Source organism: Mobula hypostoma, chromosome 17 (genome assembly GCF_963921235.1).
Source record: "Mobula hypostoma chromosome 17, sMobHyp1.1, whole genome shotgun sequence".
Taxonomy (NCBI): Eukaryota; Metazoa; Chordata; class Chondrichthyes; order Myliobatiformes; family Myliobatidae; genus Mobula; species Mobula hypostoma.
This window is the reverse complement of record NC_086113.1, coordinates 718353-738738: the sequence shown is the minus strand read 5'-3', so window position 1 is coordinate 738738 and position 20386 is coordinate 718353. Positions and strand designations below refer to the sequence as shown.

At 42.7% G+C, this 20386-nt stretch overlaps 1 protein-coding gene across 1 annotated transcript in view; it reads left to right on the top strand.

Annotated features, from left to right (window-relative positions):
- The window catches only part of igf2bp3 (insulin-like growth factor 2 mRNA binding protein 3), a 178252-nt gene that overhangs the window by 110074 nt on the left and 47792 nt on the right, over positions 1-20386 (top strand). Inside the window, exons 8-9 of the mRNA XM_063069409.1 lie at positions 4288-4410; positions 4499-4634. Coding sequence (XP_062925479.1) covers positions 4288-4410; positions 4499-4634 — 259 coding nt within the window. The remainder of the gene's footprint in view (positions 1-4287; positions 4411-4498; positions 4635-20386) is intronic.

The window sequence follows — 20386 nt, the reverse complement described above, 5'->3', positions numbered from 1 at the left end:
CATCTGTTTGTGTGTGGTACTGCTTACTGAGTTGGCTTAGGATGGTACAAAGGCAGCCATAATAGATAGCAAATGTTTTAGATTGTTGAAGAGATAATGGATGCATTGGTAATGATCTTTCAAGAATCACTTGATTCTGTCATGGTCCCGGAAGACTGCAAAATTACAAATGCCACTTCACTTTTTAAAAAGGAAGAAGACAAAAGAGAGGAAATTATAGACCAGTTGCCCTAACCTCAGTGGTTGGGAAAGTGTTGAAGTCCATTATTAAGGATGAGGTTTTGGGGTACTTGGTGACTAATGATAAAATAAGTCAAAGTCAGCATGGTTTCTGTGAAGGAAAATCTCGCCTGACAAATCTGTTAGGCTGCTTAACAAGATAAAATCCTGGGGTATTGCAGGAAATATACAGGCAAGGATATAGGAATTGCTGACAGGCAGGAGGCAGCGAGTGGGGATAAAGGGGGCCTTTTCTGGTTGGCTGCCAGTGACTAGTGGTGTTCCTCAGAAGTCAGTATTGGGACTGCTACTTTTCACATTGATTTAGATCGTGGAATTGATGGCATTGTGGCAAAGTTTGTGGATGATACAAAGATAGGTGAAAGGGTAGCAGTGTTGAGGAAGCAATGCAGTTACAGCAGGACTTGGACTAATTGGAAGAATGGACAAAAGAAGTGGCAGATTGAGTACAGTGTTTGAAAATGTATGATAATACATTTTGGTAAAAGGAACAGTAGTGCAGACTATTTTCTAAATGGGGAGAAAATTCCAAGCATCAGAGATGCAAAGGGACTTTGGAGTCCTTGTGTAAGACCCCCAGAAGTTTAATTCACAGCTTGAGTCTGTGATTTAAAAAAAAAAAGGCAAATGCAGTGTTGGCATTTATTTCAGGGGGAATAGAATATAAAAACAAGGAGATCATGCTGAGCCTTTATAAGGCACTAGTCAGGTCGCACTTGGAGAATTGTCAACAGTTTGGGGCCCCTTACCTCAGAGAGGATGTATTGTTATCACAGAGTCCAGAAGAGGTTCACGAGGATGATTTTGGGAATGAAGGGGTTAACATATGAGGAGCGTATGGCAGCTTTGGGCCTGTACTCACTGGAATTTAGAATAGTTGTGGGGATCTCATTGAAATTGACCAATGTTGAAAGGACTAGATATGGTGGAAGTGGAGAAGATGTTCCCCCTGGTGGGGATATCCAGAAGTCAAGGGCACAGCCTCAAAATTGAGGTTCAACCTTTTAGGACAAAAGTAACCAGGAATATTTTTTAGCCAAAGAGTGTTGAATCTATGGGATACTGTGCCACAGATAGCGGTGGAGGCCAAGTCAGTGAGTAAATTTAAAGCAGGTTGATAGATTACTGATTGGTCAGGGCATCAAGGGATATGTTGAGGGCTCACTTATATAAGGGGTTGAATGGGATTCGAGATCAGCAACGATGAAATGGCAGAGTGGACTTGATGGGTTGAATGGCCTAATTCAGCTCTTTATCTATATTTTTAAATCTTTATTAATTTTCCAAAATTATAAACAATAACAATATTGATACAGAGAGATTGGAATAATCTTATTGTTGATAAACATGTACAAAAAAGATTTCAGATAATACAAGTATAATAGATTTCCAAACTCTTAATATAATTAATCATAGAGAAAAAGAAAACCCCCCCAAAAAAACAAAAAAAACTAAATACTAAACCCAAAAAAAGAAAGCAAACGGAACAAAACAAGGCTAGACCATTATCTTAAATCAAACATGTTCAGTAATGTCGTCAACTTCACTCCTCTATTCATATATTTTAAGTTAATAAGAAGAATTTGGAAAGGTCAGATTACATCATATGAAAATGTTGAATAAATGGTTTCCAAGTCTCTTCAAATTTAACCGAAGGATCAAAAATGTCACTTATGATTTTTTCTGAATTTATACATAATATAGTTTGGGAAAACCATTGAAATATAGTAGGAGGATTGGTCTCCTTCCAGTTCAATAAAATGGATCTTCTGGCCATTAAAGTAACAAATGCGATCATCCGACAGGCTGAAGAGGATAAAAATCTATGTTCTACCATTGGCAATCCAAAAATTGCCGTAATAGAATGGGGTTGTAAATCAAAACGCAGAACTGTTGAGATAATATCAAAAATATCTTTCCAGAATTTTTCCAAAAGAGGACAGGACCAAAACATATGAGTTAAAGAAGCCACCTCAGAGTGACATCTGTCGCAAATAGGGTTTATATGGGAATAAAAACGGGCTAATTTATCTTTAGACATATGGGCCCTATGCACTACTTTAAATTGTATTAGCGTATGTTTAGCACATATAGAGGAAGAACTAACTAATTGAAAAATTTTATCCCATTTCTCTATAGGTAGGCAAAGTTGAAGTTCCCTTTACCATTCATTTTTAATCTTATCAGATATACCTGGCTGTAATTTCATAATTATATCATAAATAGATGCTATTAATCCCTTCTGAAAGGGATTTAAACCTAAAATTTTATCGATGATATCAGTAGGGTATGAGATCGGGAAGGTAGGCAGCGTAGTATTTAAAAAGTTTCTTATTTGTAAATGTCTGGGGAAAAAAAAGGGATCTGGGCAAATTAAATTTATTGGATAACTGTTCAAAAGACATGAAACAGTTATCCAAAAATAAGTCACGAAAACATGTTATACCTTTTGTTTTCCATATCAAAAAGGCTTGATCCATAATCGAGGGTTGAAAAAAAAATTAGATATAATAGGGCTTGATAATATAAATTTGTTCAAACCAAAAAATTTATTGAAACCATATTCATAATGTATGTTTAATTATTGGAATAACTATTTGTTTATTCAATTTAGATAATACAAAAGGGAGTGAAGTTCCTAAAATGGAAGCCAAAGAGAACCCTTGTACAGAGTAGCCTTCAAGGTTTACCCAATGTGGACTTGGAATTATATTACAATCTTGTCCAAAATATTAAATATTGAATATTAATTGCCCAATAATAAAATCTTAGATTAGGCAGTGCTAAACCACCATCTTTCTTGGACTTCTGTAAATATTTTTTTTACTTAACCTGGGATTTTTGTTCTGCCATATATAAGAGGAAATTTTAGAATCGATAGTATCAAAAAAAATTTAGGAATAAAAATTGGTATTGCTTGAAACACAAAAATTTAGGTAAAATAATCATTTTAATAGCATTAATTCGGCCAATCAGTTATAGAGACAATGGGGACCACTTAGTAATCAGTTGTTTAACCTGACTAATTAATGGTAAAAGATTGAACTTGAATAAATTCTTGTGTCTCTTTAACTCCCAAATAAGTAAAATAGCCAGTAATCACTCTGAATGGAGAACATCTATAAATGGGAACCTGCATATTTAATGGAAAGAGTTCAGTCTTGCCTAAATTCAATTTATAACCAGAAAAGCTACTAAACTGAGCAAGCAAAGTTAATACTGCCGGAATAGATCTCCCTGGGTTAGAAATATATAATATAAATCATCTGCATATAGTGATAATTTAAGTGTCTCATTTTCATGGGTAATGCCAAATATATTAGGGGAGTCACGAATAGCAGTAGCTAGTGGTTCCAAGGCAATGTCGAATAGTAGTGGACTAAGAGGGCATCCCTGCCTAGTACCACGGAATAAATGAAAGAGGGGAGATCTTTGATTATTAGTAAATACCGAAGCCAAAGGAGTAAGATGTATCAAATTAATTCAAGATATAAATATCGGACTAAAATTAAATTTCTCAAGCGTATTAAACAAATATATTCATTCGATTCTGTCAAAGGCTTTCTCAGCGTCCAATGAAATGACACATTCTGGAGTTCCGGGTGAAGGAGTATAAATAATATTCATTAATCTCCTAATATTAAAGAAAAAGTAACAATTTTTAATAAATCCAGTCCGATCAGCAGAAATAATTTGAGGCAATATATTCTCCAATCTCATTGCCAATATTTTAGAAAAAATCTTAGAATCCACATTCAACAAAGATATAGGCCTATAAGATGCACATTCAGTAGGATCCTTATCTTTTTTAAGAATTAGGGAAATAGAAGCTCCTTATCATCTTACGGTTTTTGAGGACCGATTTATTCTTGTATTGTCCTGACAGCAGAGTGAGCCAAAGGACTGTCTGGATCCCTTTTGTTTAAGCTGAACTAACCAGAATACTCAGAAATTCGTTCGTTGTATGCCATGTCATATGATGTGACGATCTCTACCCCACCACTCAAAAATTACTTGGGAATAAATCAGACTTTTACACCATTTCAGCACAGAAGAAATCCCTTTAAAAATCTTAGCGCACAACAACTTCGTTGGACGACTCATTGGAAAAGAAGGAAGAAACCTAAAAAAAATCGAGCAAGATACGGACACTAAAATCACCATTTCCCCGTAAGTTTTGGAAAAACTACATTTCAGATTTTGATCCTATAACTTTCCTCTTCACAGCACAGGAATTTTTACACTGTTGGTTCTGCAGTTTACAGGACTTGACACTGTACAACCCGGAGAGGACCATCACAATAAAAAGCAGCATTGAAGCATGTTCCAGAGCTGAAGAAGAAATTATGAAAAAAATTAGGGAATCGTATGAAAATGATATGACTGCCATGAATGTAAGTAACCAGCCAGTGGTTGGTAAACACAGATTTTTCACTGAATCTCAGGGGACATGACAATAAGAATTCAGTCTATTGTCATTTGGGATCATTCAGTAATTCCTATCTGTAGTTTTTTCCACAAGCTGTCTCTGGATAATTTTTGCAGACTTGCGTGGTTTAAAGACTAGTAATTTTAAATAATCAATGTTAGATTTGTCATTGAAATTTGTGTAATTTTTTTCCCCCTTTTTTATATTTGCAAAATTTAAGAAGTGTCATTGCGGCTTATAAAATATAGAACAGGAACAGTCCCTGTGGCCAAACTAATTACATTAATAATTAAATGCCCCAAATTAACCCCTTCTCCCTACACAATGTCCATAGCCTTCCATTTCCTGCACATTCATCTCCCTCTCTTGAGGGGCACTTGAATGCCTTTATTGTATTCGCCTCCACCACCACACAAGCAGAAAATTGCGGGCAGCCGCAGCTGTCTGTGCAGTATACTAGTCCTGCACGTCTCCTTTTGAACATGCCTCCTGGTTTTAAACATTTCAACCCCGGGTAAAAAGATACCATCTACTGTTACCTTTGCCTCTTGTATCAACCTCTGTCAGGCGTCCTCTCAGCCTCCACTCTCCAGAGTAAACAACGCAAGTTTATCCAAGCTTTTCTTACAGTTCCTGCCCGTAAGCATCCTGGTGAAACTCTCCTGTCCCTCTCCACAGCTCCTGCTCGTAAGCATCCTGGTGAGACTCTCCTGTCCCTCTCCACAGCTCCTGCCCGTAAGCATCCTGGTGAAACTCTCCTGTCCCTCTCCACAGCTCCTGCCCGTAAGCATCCTGGTGAAACTCTCCTGTCCCTCTCCACAGCTCCTGCTCGTAAGCATCCTGGTGAAACTCTCCTGTCCCTCTCCACAGCTCCTGCTCGTAAGCATCCTGGTGAAACTCCCCTGTCCCTCTCCACAGCTCCTGCTCGTAAGCATCCTGGTGAAACTCTCCTGTCCCTCTTCACAGCTCCTGCCCGTAAGCATCCTGGTGAAACTCTCCTGTCCCTCTCCACAGCTCCTGCTCGTAAGCATCCTGGTGAAACTCTCCTGTCCCTCTCCACAGCTCCTGCTCGTAAGCATCCTGGTGAAACTCCCCTGTCCCTCTCCACAGCTCCTGCCCGTAAGCATCCTGGTGAAACTCTCCTGTCCCTCTCCACAGCTCCTGCCCGTAAGCATCCTGGTGAAACTCTCCTGTCCCTCTCCACAGCTCCTGCCCGTAAGCATCCTGGTGAAACTCTCCTGTCCCTCTCCACAGCTCCTGCCCGTAAGCATCCTGGTGAAACTCTCCTGTCCCTCTCCACAGCTTATCATAGAGTGACCAGAACTGTATGCAATACTCCAGATGCAGAGTTTGAGAAGCTGCAACGTAATTTCCTGACTCTTGAGCTCCATGCTTCGACTGATAAAGGCAAGCACGCTATATGCCGCCTTAACCACCCTATCAACCTGTGCAGCCACTTTCATGGAGCTGGGAAATTATACCATGTCATTGGAGCAGAATTGGACCATTCAACCCATCAAGTGTGCTCCACCTTTCCATCATGGCTGATCCCAGATCCCACTCAACCCCATACACCTGTCTCTTCACCATATCGCTTGACATCCTGACTGATCTGGAATCCATCGACTTAAATATACCCACGGATTTGGCCTCCGCTGCTCTCTGTGACAGAGCATAGCATAGATTCACCACTCTCTGGCTAAAAAAAATCCTCCTTGCCTCCATTTTAAAAGCAGAACCTTGATTATAAGGCTGTGCCCTCTAGTTCTGGATACCCGCACAAGAGGAAATATCCTCTCCACATCCACCCTATCTAGTCCTTCCAACATTCAGTAGTTCTCAATGAGATCTCTCCATATTCTTCTAAATTCCAGTGAGTACAGGCCCAAAGCTGCCAAACGATCCCCATATGTTAACCCCTTCATTCCCAGAACTGTCCTCGTGAACGTCCTCTGGACTCCCTCCAATGTCAGCACATGCTTTCTGAGATACGAGGCCCAAAACCGTTGACAATACTCCAAGTGCAACCTGACTAGTGTCTTGTAAAGGCTCAGCATCATCTCCTTCCTTTTATATTCTATTCCCCTTGAAATAAATTCCAACATTGTATTTGCCTTTTTACCACAGACTCAACCTGTGAGTTAACCTTCTGGGAGTCTTGCACAAGGACTCGCAAGTCCCTTTGCACCTCTTGTGTTTGAATTTTCTCCCCATTTAGATAATAGTCTGCACTATTGTTCCTTTTACTAAAATGCCTTATTATACATTTCCCAACACTGTTCCATCTGCTACTTTTTTGCCCCTTCTTCCAATTTGTCTAAGTCATGTGGCAATTTCATTGCTTCCTCAGCACTTCCTACCCCTTCACCCATCTCTTGTATCATCTGCACCTTTGCCGCAAAGCCATCAATTCCATTATCCAAATCATTGATAAACAATGTGAAAAGTAACAGTCCCAATACTGACCCCAGAGGAACACCACTAGTCACCGGCAGCCAAATGGAAAAGGTCCCATTGAATCCCAGTCACTGCCTCCTGCCTGTCAGCCATTCCTCTATCCTTGCCTGTATCTTCCTGTAATACTATAGGATTTAATCTTGTTAAGCAGCCTCACGTGCCTTCAAATGCCTTCTGAAAATCCAAGTAAGTGACATCCACTGTCTCTCCTTTGTCCACCCTACTTGTTACTTCCTCAAAGAACTCTAACAGATCTATCAGGTGAAATTTCACTTTACAGAAACCATGCTGATTTTGACTTATCATTAGTCTGCAAGTGCCCCGAAAACTCGTCCTTAATAATAGGCTCCAACACTTTCCCAACCACTGAGGTTAGGTTTCCTCTCTTGTATTCCACCCTTCTTAAAGAGTGAAGTAACATTTACAATCTTCCAGTCCTCCAGGACCGTACCAGAATCAAGTGATTCTTAAAAAATCATAGCCAATGCATCTGTTATCTCTTCAGCAACCTCTCTCAGGACCCTGGAATGTAGTCTATCTGGTCCAGGTGACTTATCCACCTTAAGACCTTTCATTTCACCTAGCAGTTTTCCTTTGTAATAGCAATGGCATTCACTCCTGCTCCCTGACACTCACGAACCTCTGGCACTCTGCTGCTGTCTTCCACAGTGAAGACAGATGCAAAGTACCTATTAAAGTTCATCTGCCTTTTCCTTGACCCCCATTACTACCTCACCAGCATCATTTTCCAGTGGTCCAATATCAACCTCCCTTTACTCTTTATATAGCTGAAAAACTTTGTGTCCTGCTTTATATTATTGGCTAGTTTGCTCTCATATTTCATCTTTTCCCTTCTTATAGCTATTAGTTGCCTTTCGTTGGACTTTAAAAGCTTCCCAATCATCCAACGTCCCACTCAGTTTTGCTACCTTGTATGCCCTTTACTTGGCTTTATGCAGTCCTTAACTTCCCTTGTCAGCCATGGTTGCCTACTCCTGCCATTTGAGAACTACTACTTCTGTGGGATGTATCTATCCTGTGCCTTGTGAATTATTCCCAGAAACTTCAGCCATCTCTGTTCTGCATCATCCCCACCAGTATCCTCCTCCAATCCACCTGGGCAAGCTCCTCTCTCATGCCTCTGTAACTCCCTTTATTCCATTGCGATTCTGATACATGTGAGTTATGCTTCTCCCTCTCAAATTGCAGTATGAATTCAATCATATGATCACTGCCTCCAAAGGAATCCTTTACATTAAGTTCCCTAATAAGATCTAAAAAGATAGCCTTTCCCCAAGTAGGCTCAAGCACAAGCTGCTCTAAAAAGGCATCCTAGGCATTGAACAAATTCCTTCTCTTGTGATCCGACATATAGTCATAGTCATACTTTATTGATCCCGGGGGAAATTGGTTGCCCACCTGATTTTCTCAATCTCCTTCCATATTGAAGACCCCCATTACAATTGTGATATCACCCTTTTCCAGCTGCCTTTGCAACCTCCACCCCGCATCTTGGAGGCCTATATATGATTCTCATAATGTTTTTTAAAACTCACTCCACTCACAAAGATTCCACCCTATGTCACCTCTTTCTAAAGATGTAATTCCATCTCTTACCAACAGAGCCACACCACCGCCTAGTCTTCCCACCTGTCCTTTCGATATAAAGTAAATTCTTTGATGTTAAGCTCCCAATTTCGGCTGCCTTTCAGCCGCGACTCAGTGATGGCCACAATGTCATACCGACCAATCTCTAATTGCATCATGAGTTTGTCCACCTTATTCTGAAAGCTACATGCATTTAAATACAGCACCTTCAGACCTATATTCTTTGCCTCTGTGGTACAATTTAGCTCTTTGCTCTGTCTGCATTTGTACCCAACCATTAGCTTGTCCTTTCTTATATTTATATTTCATCCACCATGTACTTGTAAACCTGCTGGCTCATCCTCAGCTCTATCATACTGGTTCCCATCCCCCTGCCATATTAGTTTAAACCACTCCCAACAGCTCTAGTAAACTTCCCTGCAAGAATATTTGTCCCCTTCGGGTTCAAGTGCAACCTGTCCCCTTTGTGCGGGTTCCACCTGCCCCAGAAGAGGTTATAATTATACAGAAATCTGAATCCTTGTCCCTTGCTCCAATTCTTCAGTCACGCATTTATCTGCCACATCATTCTATTCCTATTCTCATTTTGCATGGCACCGGCAGCCATCCCAAGATTACTAACTTTGAGGTCCTGCCTGTCAGCTTTCTTCTTAACTCCTTGTAGTCTGTTTTCAGGTCCTCCTCCCTTTTTCCACCTATTGTCTTAGCTGCTCACCTTCCCTTTTCAGGATATTGTGGACATATTCAGACCTTGGTACTTGGAAGGCAAACTACCATCCGTGTTTCTTTATCGTGTCCAGAGAATTGTCTATATATCCTCCTAACTATAGATTACTGCTGCCATCCACTTCAGTTCCCTACCTTCTGAGCCACCCAGCTGGATTTTGTGCCAGAGGCAAGGCCACTGTTGCTTCCCCCGGTAGATCCCCCCCCAACAGTACTCAAAATGGAGTACTTATTGTTGAGGGGGTTGGCCACAGGGGAGCTCTCCACTATCTGATGTTCTGCCTTCCCTCTCCTGACTGTCATTCATTTATCTGTCAACCGTAGACTTGGGGTGACTACCTCCCTGCAGCTACTGTCTATCACCTCTTCACTTTCCCTAACAAGTTGAAGTTCATTGAGCTGTACCTCAATGCATCTGGTACAGATGTGGCCTTCGGGGAGTCTGGTAGTCTCCAGGAACTCCCACATCTGACACCCAGAGCAGAACACTGGCTCCGTAGACATACCCCATATTTAACTCTTGAGAGAATTAAGAAATGAGGAATGAATTTGCCCTCACTTGTTCTTGCTGATGCCCTGTTGAGCCAAAGCCTTCCCACTCTGAGTCAGACCACTCCCACGATGATTGCTCTTCTAGATGTTACCCCTCTTTTATGGAGACTGCCTTTTTTTTTAAAAGCTCTTCGCCGGACCTGCACGAGAGTGCTTCAACTGCATCTGCGCAGCACTCAAATCAACCTCAAAATCACTCTACCCATCAACACTAAGGGTCTTGTCATTTAACAGTGTGCTGTTTATTTACATTTGATTCCAAGGTGCAACACTTCGCATTTGGCAGACTTAAATTCCATCTGCCTTTTTTCTGCCGTTATCTGCCACTGATCTATATCTCGCTGTGTTCTTTGCCAGTCTTCTATGTTATCCACAGCACTGCCTACCTTTGTATCATCTGCAAACATTCTAACCTACTCCTCTACATTTTGATCCAAGTCATTTATGTACAAACGATCGTTTGTACGGGACAAACAGCAGAGGTCTCAGTACAGATCTCTGCAGAACACCACTAATCAGACCTCCAGCTAGAATAACCTGGGGCATGTACCATCAGGCGAAGGCATGGGAGGCTATTTGGCGATTGCTGGACAATGGTAAGTATTTGAAAGTTGACATTTGGGCTCAAAGGGGTTTGCCTTACTGTTTGATTCTGACCAGACGCTGTCTATCTGATATGGTGACTGGTATGCAACATCTACCCACATTAAAATAAATCACTCTTGGATATCTTGCACTTATTGATAACCTGCCTTGATCACTTTTGCCCAGTAACACCTAGACCCACTTCGATGAAGTGCTTTGAGTGGTTGGTGATTAAGTATAACAACTCCTGTCTGGGAAGTAACTTGGACCCACTCCAATGTGCCTACCATCACAGCAGGTTCACAACAAATGACATTTCACTGGCTCTTCACTCAACCCTGGGAAATCTGGACAGGAAAGATGCATAATCAAGATGCTCTTTATTGACGACAGCTCAGCATTCAAAACTGTCACCCCTACAAAGCTAATCAATAAGCTTCAAGACCTTGGCCTCAATACCATCTTGCGCAGTTGGATCATAAGTTTCCTCACTTGCCGACCCCAGTCATCTTGGGTGGCAAAAACATCTCCTCCACAATCCATCAACACAGGTGCACCACAAAGCAACACAGGTGCACCACAAAGCTGTGTGCTTAGCACCTCTCTCTACTCGGTTTATACATAATGACTGTGGCAAAACACAGCTCTAATGCCATATTTAAGTTTATTAATGACAGCATTGTTGGCTGAAGCAGAGGTGGTGAAGAAACCAGCATATAGGAAAGAGATTGGAAATCTGGCTGAGTGACAACAACCACCTCTCGTGCATCGTCAGGAAGACCGAGGAGGAAGAAACCAGAAATCCAGGAGCCAGTCTGCATTGGGGGATCAGAGGTAGAGAGGGTCAGAAATTTAAATTTCTCGGTGTTATCATTTCAAAGGACCTGTCCTAGGCCCAGCACATAAGTGCAAATATGAAGAAAGTACAGTAGGGCCTCTACTTCCTTAGGAGTTGGCATGACATCTCAAACTTTGACAAACTTCTATTGATATGGTAGCAAGTGTATTGACTGGCTGCATCACAGCCTGGTATGGAAACACCAATGCCCTTGAATGGAAAATCCTATAAAAAGTAGTGGATATGGCACAGTCCATCATGAGTGAAGCCCTCCCCACCATTGAGTACATCTACATGGAGCGTTGTTACAGGAAAGCAGTATCCTTCATCGGGGACCTCCACAATCCAGGACGTACTCTTCTCACTGCTGCTATCAAGAAGGTACAGGAGCCTCAGGACTCTCAGCACCAGGTTCAGAAATCGTTACCACCCCTGAACCATCAGGCTGTTAAACCAAAAGGGATAACTTCACTTGCCCCATTTTTAAACTGTTCCCACAACCTATGAACTTGTTTTCAAGTACTCTTCATTTCATTCACGATATTTATTGCTTATTATATATCTTTTGAATTTGTGCAGTTTAGTGTCTTTTGCACATTGGTTATTTGTCCATCCTATTGGGTTTGGTCTTTCATTGATTTGATTGTGTTTCTTCAATTTACTGTGCATGTCCCAAAGAAAAGGATCTCAGGGTCGTATTTGGTGACATATGTACTTTGATAATAAATATACTTTGAACTCGGAGCCAGAAGACATAAGGGTGGAATTGGGCCATTTGGCCCATCGAGTGTGCATTGACATTCCATCGTGGCTGATTTATTATTCCTCTCGACCCCATTCCCCTGCCTTCTCCTCATAATCTTCAGTGCTCTGGTTAATCTTATGTTCTTGTTTAGACCACAAGACCATATCAACCTCCACCTTAAATATACACAATGACTTGGCCTGCAGAGCCATTTGTGGCAACAAATTCCACAGATTCACCACCCTCTGTCTAAAGAAATTTTTCCTCATATCTGCACTAAACAGATAAACAGATGTCCCTCTATTCTGAGGCTGTACCCTGTGGTCCTACACTCGCCTACTATAGGCAATATCATCTCTGCATCAGTTCTATCTAGGGCTTTCAATATGCGATAGGTTCCAATGAGAGAGAGAGAGAGAGAGAGAGAGAGACACACACACACACACACACACACACACACTTTCTTAAACTCCAGTGAGTACAGGCCCAGAGTCATCAAATGCTCCTAACTCATTAACCCTTTCACTCCTGGAATTATTCCTGTCAAACACCTCTGAATCCTCTCCAATGTCAGCTCATCATGTTCTAGATAAGGGGCCCAAAACCCCTCTCAATGCTCCAAGTGAAGCCTCACCGGTGCTTTGCAGTAGTGCTGGAAAGTTTGAATTCTAGAATTTTCTGTTTCTGCATAAATATGACTTAAAATGTCATCACATTTTCACGCCAATGCTGAAGCTAGATAAAGAGAACCCAATTAAATAACACCAAAATAATACTTGTTCATTATTACATGTGTTTGTTGGAAAAAGTACATGAACCTCTCGGATTATCTGTTAAGAGACGTTTTTATGTTTCTATCAGTTCATTTAAAGGGGAAATTAGAGTCACATGTTTCAATGAATGGGATGATAATCAGTTGAGAATGTGGGAATCCCTGCCCCATTTAAAGAACATAAAGCTGGGTCTTCACTATAAAAGTTTCATCTTCACCACACAGATTTTTGGAAGTGTGCCATGCCTCAATCAAAGGAGATTTGTGGACCTCAGTTTAAAAAAAAAGTTGTTAGGAAATATACAAACATAAAAAAAACCTACAGCACAATACAGGCCCTTCGGCCACGATGCTGTGCGAACATCTCCTTACCTTAGAAATAAACCTAGGGTTACCCATAGCCCTCCATTTTTCTAAGCTCCATGTACCTATCCAGGAGTATCTCAAAAGACCCTGTTGTATCTGCCTCCACCACAGTCGCCAGCAGCCCATTCCATGCATTCACCACCGTCTGCGTTTTTAAAAAAAAACAACTTGCCCCTGTCATCTCCTCTGTACCTACTTTCAAGCACCTTAAAACTGTGCGCTCTTGTGTTAGCCATTTCAGCCCTGGGAAAAAACCTCTGACTATCCACATGATCAGTGCCTCTCGTTATCTTGTACACCTCTATCAGGTCACCTCTCATCCTCCGTCACTCCAAGGAGAAAAGGCCAAGTTCACTCAACCTATTAGGACCACAGCTGTTTACGATTTACGTCAATGATTTAGAGGAAGGCATTGTGAATAACATCAGCAAGTTTGCTGATGATACTAAGCTGGGTGGCAGTGTGACGTGATGAGGATGTTAGGAGAATTCAAGGTGACTTGGATAGGCTGGGTGAGTGGGCAGAAACTTGGCAGATGGCGTTTAATGTGAACAAGTGTGAGGTTATTCACTTTGGGAGCAAGAACAGGAAGGCAGATTATTATCTGAACGGTGTGGAGTTAGGTAAGAGAGAAATACAAAGAGATCTAGGAGTACTTGTTCATCAGTCTCTGAAGGTGAATGAGCAAGTGCAGCAGGCAGTGAAGAAGGCTAATGGAATGTTGGCCTTTATTACAAAGGGAATTGAGTACAAGAGCAAGGAAATCCTTTTGCATTTGTACAGGGCCCTGGTGAGACCATACCTGGAGTATTTGCAGTTTTGGTCTCCAGGGTTAAGGAAGGACATCCTGGCTGTGGAGGAGGTGCAGCGTAGGTACACTAGGTTAATTCCTGGGATGTTCGGGATGTCCAGACTGTCTTACGCAGAGAGGTTAGAGAGACTGGGCTTGTACACGCTGGAATTAAGGAGATTGAGGGGGGATCTGATTGAGATATATAAGATTATTAAGGGATTGGACAAGATAGAGGCAGGAAATGTGTTCCAGATGCTGGGAGAGTCCAGTACCAGAGGGCATGGTTTAAGAATAAGGGGTAGGTCATTTATGACAGAGTTGAGGAGGAACAACTTCTCCCAGAGGGTTGTGGAGGTGTGGAACGCGCTGCCTCAGAAGGCAGTGGAGGCCAATTCTCTGGATGCTTTCAAGAAGGAGCTAGATAGGTATATGGATAGGGGAATCAAGGGTTATGGGGACAAGGCAGGAACCGGGTATTGATAGTAGATGATCATGGCTAAATGGTGGTGCAGGCTCGAAGGGCCGAATGGTCTACTTCTGCACCTATTGTCTATTCTTGTAAGGCATAATCCCCAATCGAGGCAACATCCTTGTAAATCTTCTCTGCACCCTTTCCATAGTTTCCACATCCTTCCTGTAGTGACGTGACCAGAATGGAGCACAGTACTCCAAGTGAGGTCTGACCAGGGTCCTATACAGCTGTAACATTACCTCTCGGCTCCTGAATTCAATCCCACAGTTGATGAAGGCCAATACACTGTATGCCTTCTTAACCACAGTCAACCTGATTGCAGTTTTGAGTGTCCTGTGGGCACGGACCCCAAGATCCTACTGATCCTCCACGCTGCCAAGGGTCTTACCATTAATACTATATTCTGCCATCATATTTGACCTACCAAAATGAACCACCTCACACTTAGCTGGGTTGAACTCCATCTGCCACTTCTCAGCCCAGTTTTGCATCCTGTCGATGGCATGCTGTAACCTCTGACAGTCGTCCACACTATCCACAACTAGAGAGACATTGATAGGATGCAGGCGTGGGCTGAGAAGTGGCAGATGGAGTTCAACCTGGAGAAGTGTGAGGTGGTACACTTTGGAAGGACAAACTCCAAGGCAGAGTACAAAGTAAATGGCAGGATACTTGGTAGTGTGGCGGAGCAGAGGGATCTCGAGATACATGTCCACAGATCCCTGAAAGTTGCCTCACAGGTGGATAGGGTAGTTAAGAAAGCTTATGGGGTGTTAGCTTTCATAAGTCGAGGGATAGAGTTTAAGAGTCGCGATGTAATGATGCAGCTCTATAAAAACTCTGGTTAGGCCACACTTGGAGTACTGTGTCCAGTTCTGGTCGCCTCACTATAGGAAGGATGTGGAAGCATTGGAAAGGGTACAGAGGAGATTTACCAGGATGCTGCCTGGTTTAGAAAGTATGCATTATGATCAGAGATTAAGGGAGCTAGGGCTTTACTCTTTGGAGAGAAGGAGGATGAGAGGAGACATGATAGAGCTGTTCAAGATAATAATAAGAGGAATAGATAGAGTGGATAGCCAGTGCCTCTTCCCCAGGGCACCACTGCTCAATACAAGAGGACATGGCTTTAAGGTAAGGGGTGGGAAGTTCATGGGGGATATTAGAGGAAGGTTTTTTACTCAGAGTGGTTGGTGTGTGGAATGCACTGCCTGAGTCAGTGGTGGAGGCAGATACACTAGTGAAGTTTAAGAGACTACTAGACAGGTATATGGAGGAATTTAAGGTGGGGGCTTATATGGGAGGCAGGGTTTGAGGGTTGACACAACATTGTGGGCCGAAGGGCCTGTACTGTGCTGTACTATTCTATGTTCTATACCCACAAACTTTGTGTCATCAGCAAATTTACTAACCCATCCCTCCACTTCCTCTTCCAGGTCATTTATAAAAATCACGAAGAGTAGGCGTCCTAGAACAGATCCCTGAGGCACACCACTAGTCACCAACCTCCAGGCAGAATATGACCTGTCTACAACCACTTTTTGCCTTCTGTGGGCAAGCCAATTCTGGATCCACAAAGTAAGGTCCCCTTGGATCCCATGCCTCCTTACTTTCGCAATAAGCTTTGCATGGGGCACCTTATCAAATGCCTTGCTGAAATCCATATACACTACATCTACTGCTCTACCTTCATCAATGTGTTTAGTCACATCCTCAAAAAATTAAATCAGGCTCGTAAGGCATGACCTGCCTTTGACAAAGCCATGCTGACTATTCCTAGTCATATTATGCCTCTCCAAATGTTCATAAATCCTGCCTCTCAGGGTCTTTGCCATCAACTTCCCAACAACTGAAGTAAGACTCACTGGTCTATAGTTTCCTGGGCTATCCCTACTCCCTTTCTTGAATAAGTGAATAACATCTGCAACCCTCCAGTTCTCCGGAACCTCTCCCGTCCCCATTGATGATGCAAAGATCATTGCTAGAGGCTCAGCAATCTCGTCCCTTACCTCCCACAGTAGCCTGGGGTACATCTCGTCCAGTCCTGGTGACTTATCCAACTTGATGCTTTCCAAAAGCTCCAGCACATCGTCTTTATTAATGTCTATTTGCTCAAGCTTTTCAGTCCGCTGTAAGTCATCCCTACAATCACCAAGGTCCTTTACCGTAGTGAATACTGAACGAAAGTATTCCTCAAGTACCTCTGCTATCTCCTCCGGTTCCATACACACTTTTCCACTGTAGAACTTGATTGGTTCTATTCTTTTACGTCTTGTCCTCTTGCTCTTCACATATTTGTAGAATGCCTTGTGGTTTTCCTTAATCCTGCTCACCAAGGCCTTCTCATGACCCATTCTGGCTCTCCTAATTTCATTCTTAAGCTCCTTCCTGCTAGCCTTATGATTTTCTAGATCTCTATCAATGCCTAGTTTTTTGAACAATTCATAACCTTTTCATCTTGACTAGATTTTCAACAGCCTTTTAACTCCATGGTTCCTGTACCCTACCATCGTTTCCCTGTCTCATTGGAACGTATCTATGCAGAACGCCACGCAAATATCCCCTGAACATTTGCCACATTTCTGCTGTACATTTCCCTGATAACATGTTTTTTCCCAATTTATGCTTCCAAGTTCCTGCCTGATAGCTTCATATTTCCCCTTACTCCAATTAAATGCTTTCCTAACTTGTCTGTTCCTATCCCTCTCCAATGCTATGGTAAAGGAGATAGAATTGTGATCACTATTTCCAAAATACTCTCCCACTGAGAGACCTGATACTTGACCAGTTCATTTCCCAATACCAGATCAAGTACCGCTTCTCTTGTAGGCTTATCTACATTTTGTATCAGGAAACTTTCCTGAACACACGTAACAAACTCCACCCCATCTAAACCCCTTGCTGTAGGGAGATTCCAATCAATATTGGGGAAATTAAAATTTCCCACCACGACAGCCCTGTTATTATTACACCTTTCCAGAATTTATCTCCCTATCTGCTGCTCGATGTCCCTGTTACTATCGAGTGGTCGATTTATATATTAAAAAAAACCAGTAGAGTTATTGACCCCTTCCTGTTCCTAACTTCCACCCACAGAGACTCAGTAGACAATCCCTCCATGACTTCCTCCTTTTCTGCAGCCGTGACACTGTCTCTGATCAGCTGTGCCATGCTCCCACCTCTTTTACCTCCCTTCCTGTCCTTTCTGAAACATCTAAGTAACCATTCCTGCCCCTGAGCCATCCAAGTCTCTGTGATGGCTGCAACATTATAACTCCAACTACTGATCCACGCTCTAAGCTCATTTGCTTTGTTCATGATACTTTTTGCATTAAAATAGACACACACTCTGACTGATGGTTTGAGGTATCCCTTCTCTATCACCTGCCTATCCTCCCTCTCGCACTGTCTACAAGTTTTCTCGATTTGTGAGCCAACCGCCTCTTCCTCGTCTCTTCAGTTCGGTTCCCATCCCCCCAGCTATTCTAGTTTAAACTCTCCCCAATTGCCTCAGCAAACCTCTGCCAGGATATTGGTCCCCCTCAGATTCAGGTGCAACCTGTCCTTTTTGTACAGGTCACTCCTGCCCTAAAAAAGGTCCCAATGATCCAGAAATCTGAATCCCTGCCCCTGCTCCAATCCCTCAGCCTCGCATTTACCCTCCACCTCACTCTATTCCTATACTCACTGTCTCATGGCACAGGCAGTAAATCCCGAGATTACTACCCTTGTGATCTTGCTTCTCCGCTTCTTTCCTAACTACCTGTAGTCTGTTTTCAGGACCTCCTCCCTTTTCCTACCTATGTCATTGGTATCAATATGTAACACGACCTCTGGCTGTTCACCTTCCCACCTCAGGATATCATGGACGCGATCAGAAACATCCCGGACCCTGGCACCTAGGAGGCAAACTGCGATCCATGTTTCTTTCCTGGGTCCACAGAATCGCCTTTCTGACCCCCTAACTATAGAGTCCCCTATCACTGCTGACATCCTCTTCCTTTCCCTACTCTTCTGAGTCACAGGGCCAGAGTCTGTGCCAGAGGCGCGGCCACTGTTGCTTCCCCCAGATAGGTCGTGCCCCCCAAAAGTACTCAAACAGGAGTACTTTTTGTTAAGGAGGGACAGCCACACCGGTACTCTCTAGTACAGGTTTCTCCTGCCATCTGAAGGTAGAGCATTCCTATGAAACGGTTTGTGAGCCAGAATGTCGTAAAGTGAAGCAATTACCATTTATTTATATGGGAAAAATTTGTGAGCGTTCGCAGACCCAAAAAATAACCTACCAAATCATGCCAAATAGCACATAAAACCTAAAATAACAGTAACATATAGTAAAAGCAGGAATGATATGATAAATACACAGCCTATATAAAGTAGAAATGCTTTTCTACAGTCATTGCCACACTGTTCTCTGTAGCGAAAATCTCACGCAAGCACTCTCGGCAGAAACACTCTCTCCAGTAACCTTTAAGCTATGAAGCTGCCAAATCATACCAAATAACGCATAAAAATACACAGCCTATATAAAGTAGAAATAATGTATGTACAGTGTAGTATCACTTACTGGAATCGGGAAGACAGCGCTGAGCACACTGATGATGGTGTGTTAGGCTGAGTCGTCGGAGGTTGGGTGGTTCAGTGGTCCCTACCTCCAGACCGCCGACCGATACCGGGCTGCGAAGTGTGCAGCGGTGGCTGGGACGCACCCAGCACATCTTTAAGAAAAAAGCCGAAATAAACAAGCTAATTCATTAGGTGCCGCCTGGCACGTAAATGTCGGCCCAGATCAGAGGGGACGCAATCAGCAATCGACTCTGATCTGGGCCGACATTTACGTGCTGGGTGGCACCTAATTAATTAGCTTGTTTATTTCGGCTTTTTCCTTAAAGATGTGTTGGGTGCCTCCCGGCTACCACTGCATTCTCCACGGCAATGTATCGGTCCGCGGCCTGGAGGTTGGGGTGGCGGGACACTGGGGTGTCATCTCGTTGTTGTCTGTTTCCATCAGGGCAGGCAGGTAATCTTCTTCTATGTCTGCCTGCCTCGATGTCGAAGGTTGAGGTTCATCACCTGCTGTGGTTGATGTGGAAGGCTTGAAAAACGACAGTATGCTTGACTGCTAGCCTCACCGCATTTTTCTATCGTACAGTTCTTTGTAAGCACTCAAACCATCCTATAAATATGCCCTAAACCGACGTACCCTTTCAAAATTAAAGTCGTACTTTTCTGCAATCATTGAAGTGAAAATTTCATGCAGTTGCTTCACGTTCAGTTCCTGGACGACTTCACTTTCGGTCCATTTGCTACTGCATTCGGTTTCGATTGTTATCCTTTTCTCTTCCAATTGCATCAGCTCTTCATCTATCAGCTCTTGGTCATGGGATGCCAAAACCTCTTCAACATCATCTTCGTCAGCTTCCACAAGCCAAACTCACTTTGTCCTTCCTTCGTTCACCATGATCGAAACGCTTAATTATGTCTAGTTTTATGCTAAGTGTAACACCCTTATGAGCTCTTTTAGGCTTTTCTGGTACCTTAGAACTCATCTTACTAACGGATGCTCACAGGCTCTTCATCTATAAGCAATGCCGGCTAGAATGCAGTTCCGGGGGAAGATCTTGGCTGCTTGGGACGCGCGCTGCCTTTTTATGTAACAGTGAAAACACCTGTTAGTGAAAAAAGGTAACTAATGTAGGTCTTTCGTAACAGTGAGGTTATGTAAAGCGAACGTTCGAAAAGCGGGAGACACCTGCATCTGACTTTTGCCCTTCCCTCTCCTGACTATTACCCACTTATTTGT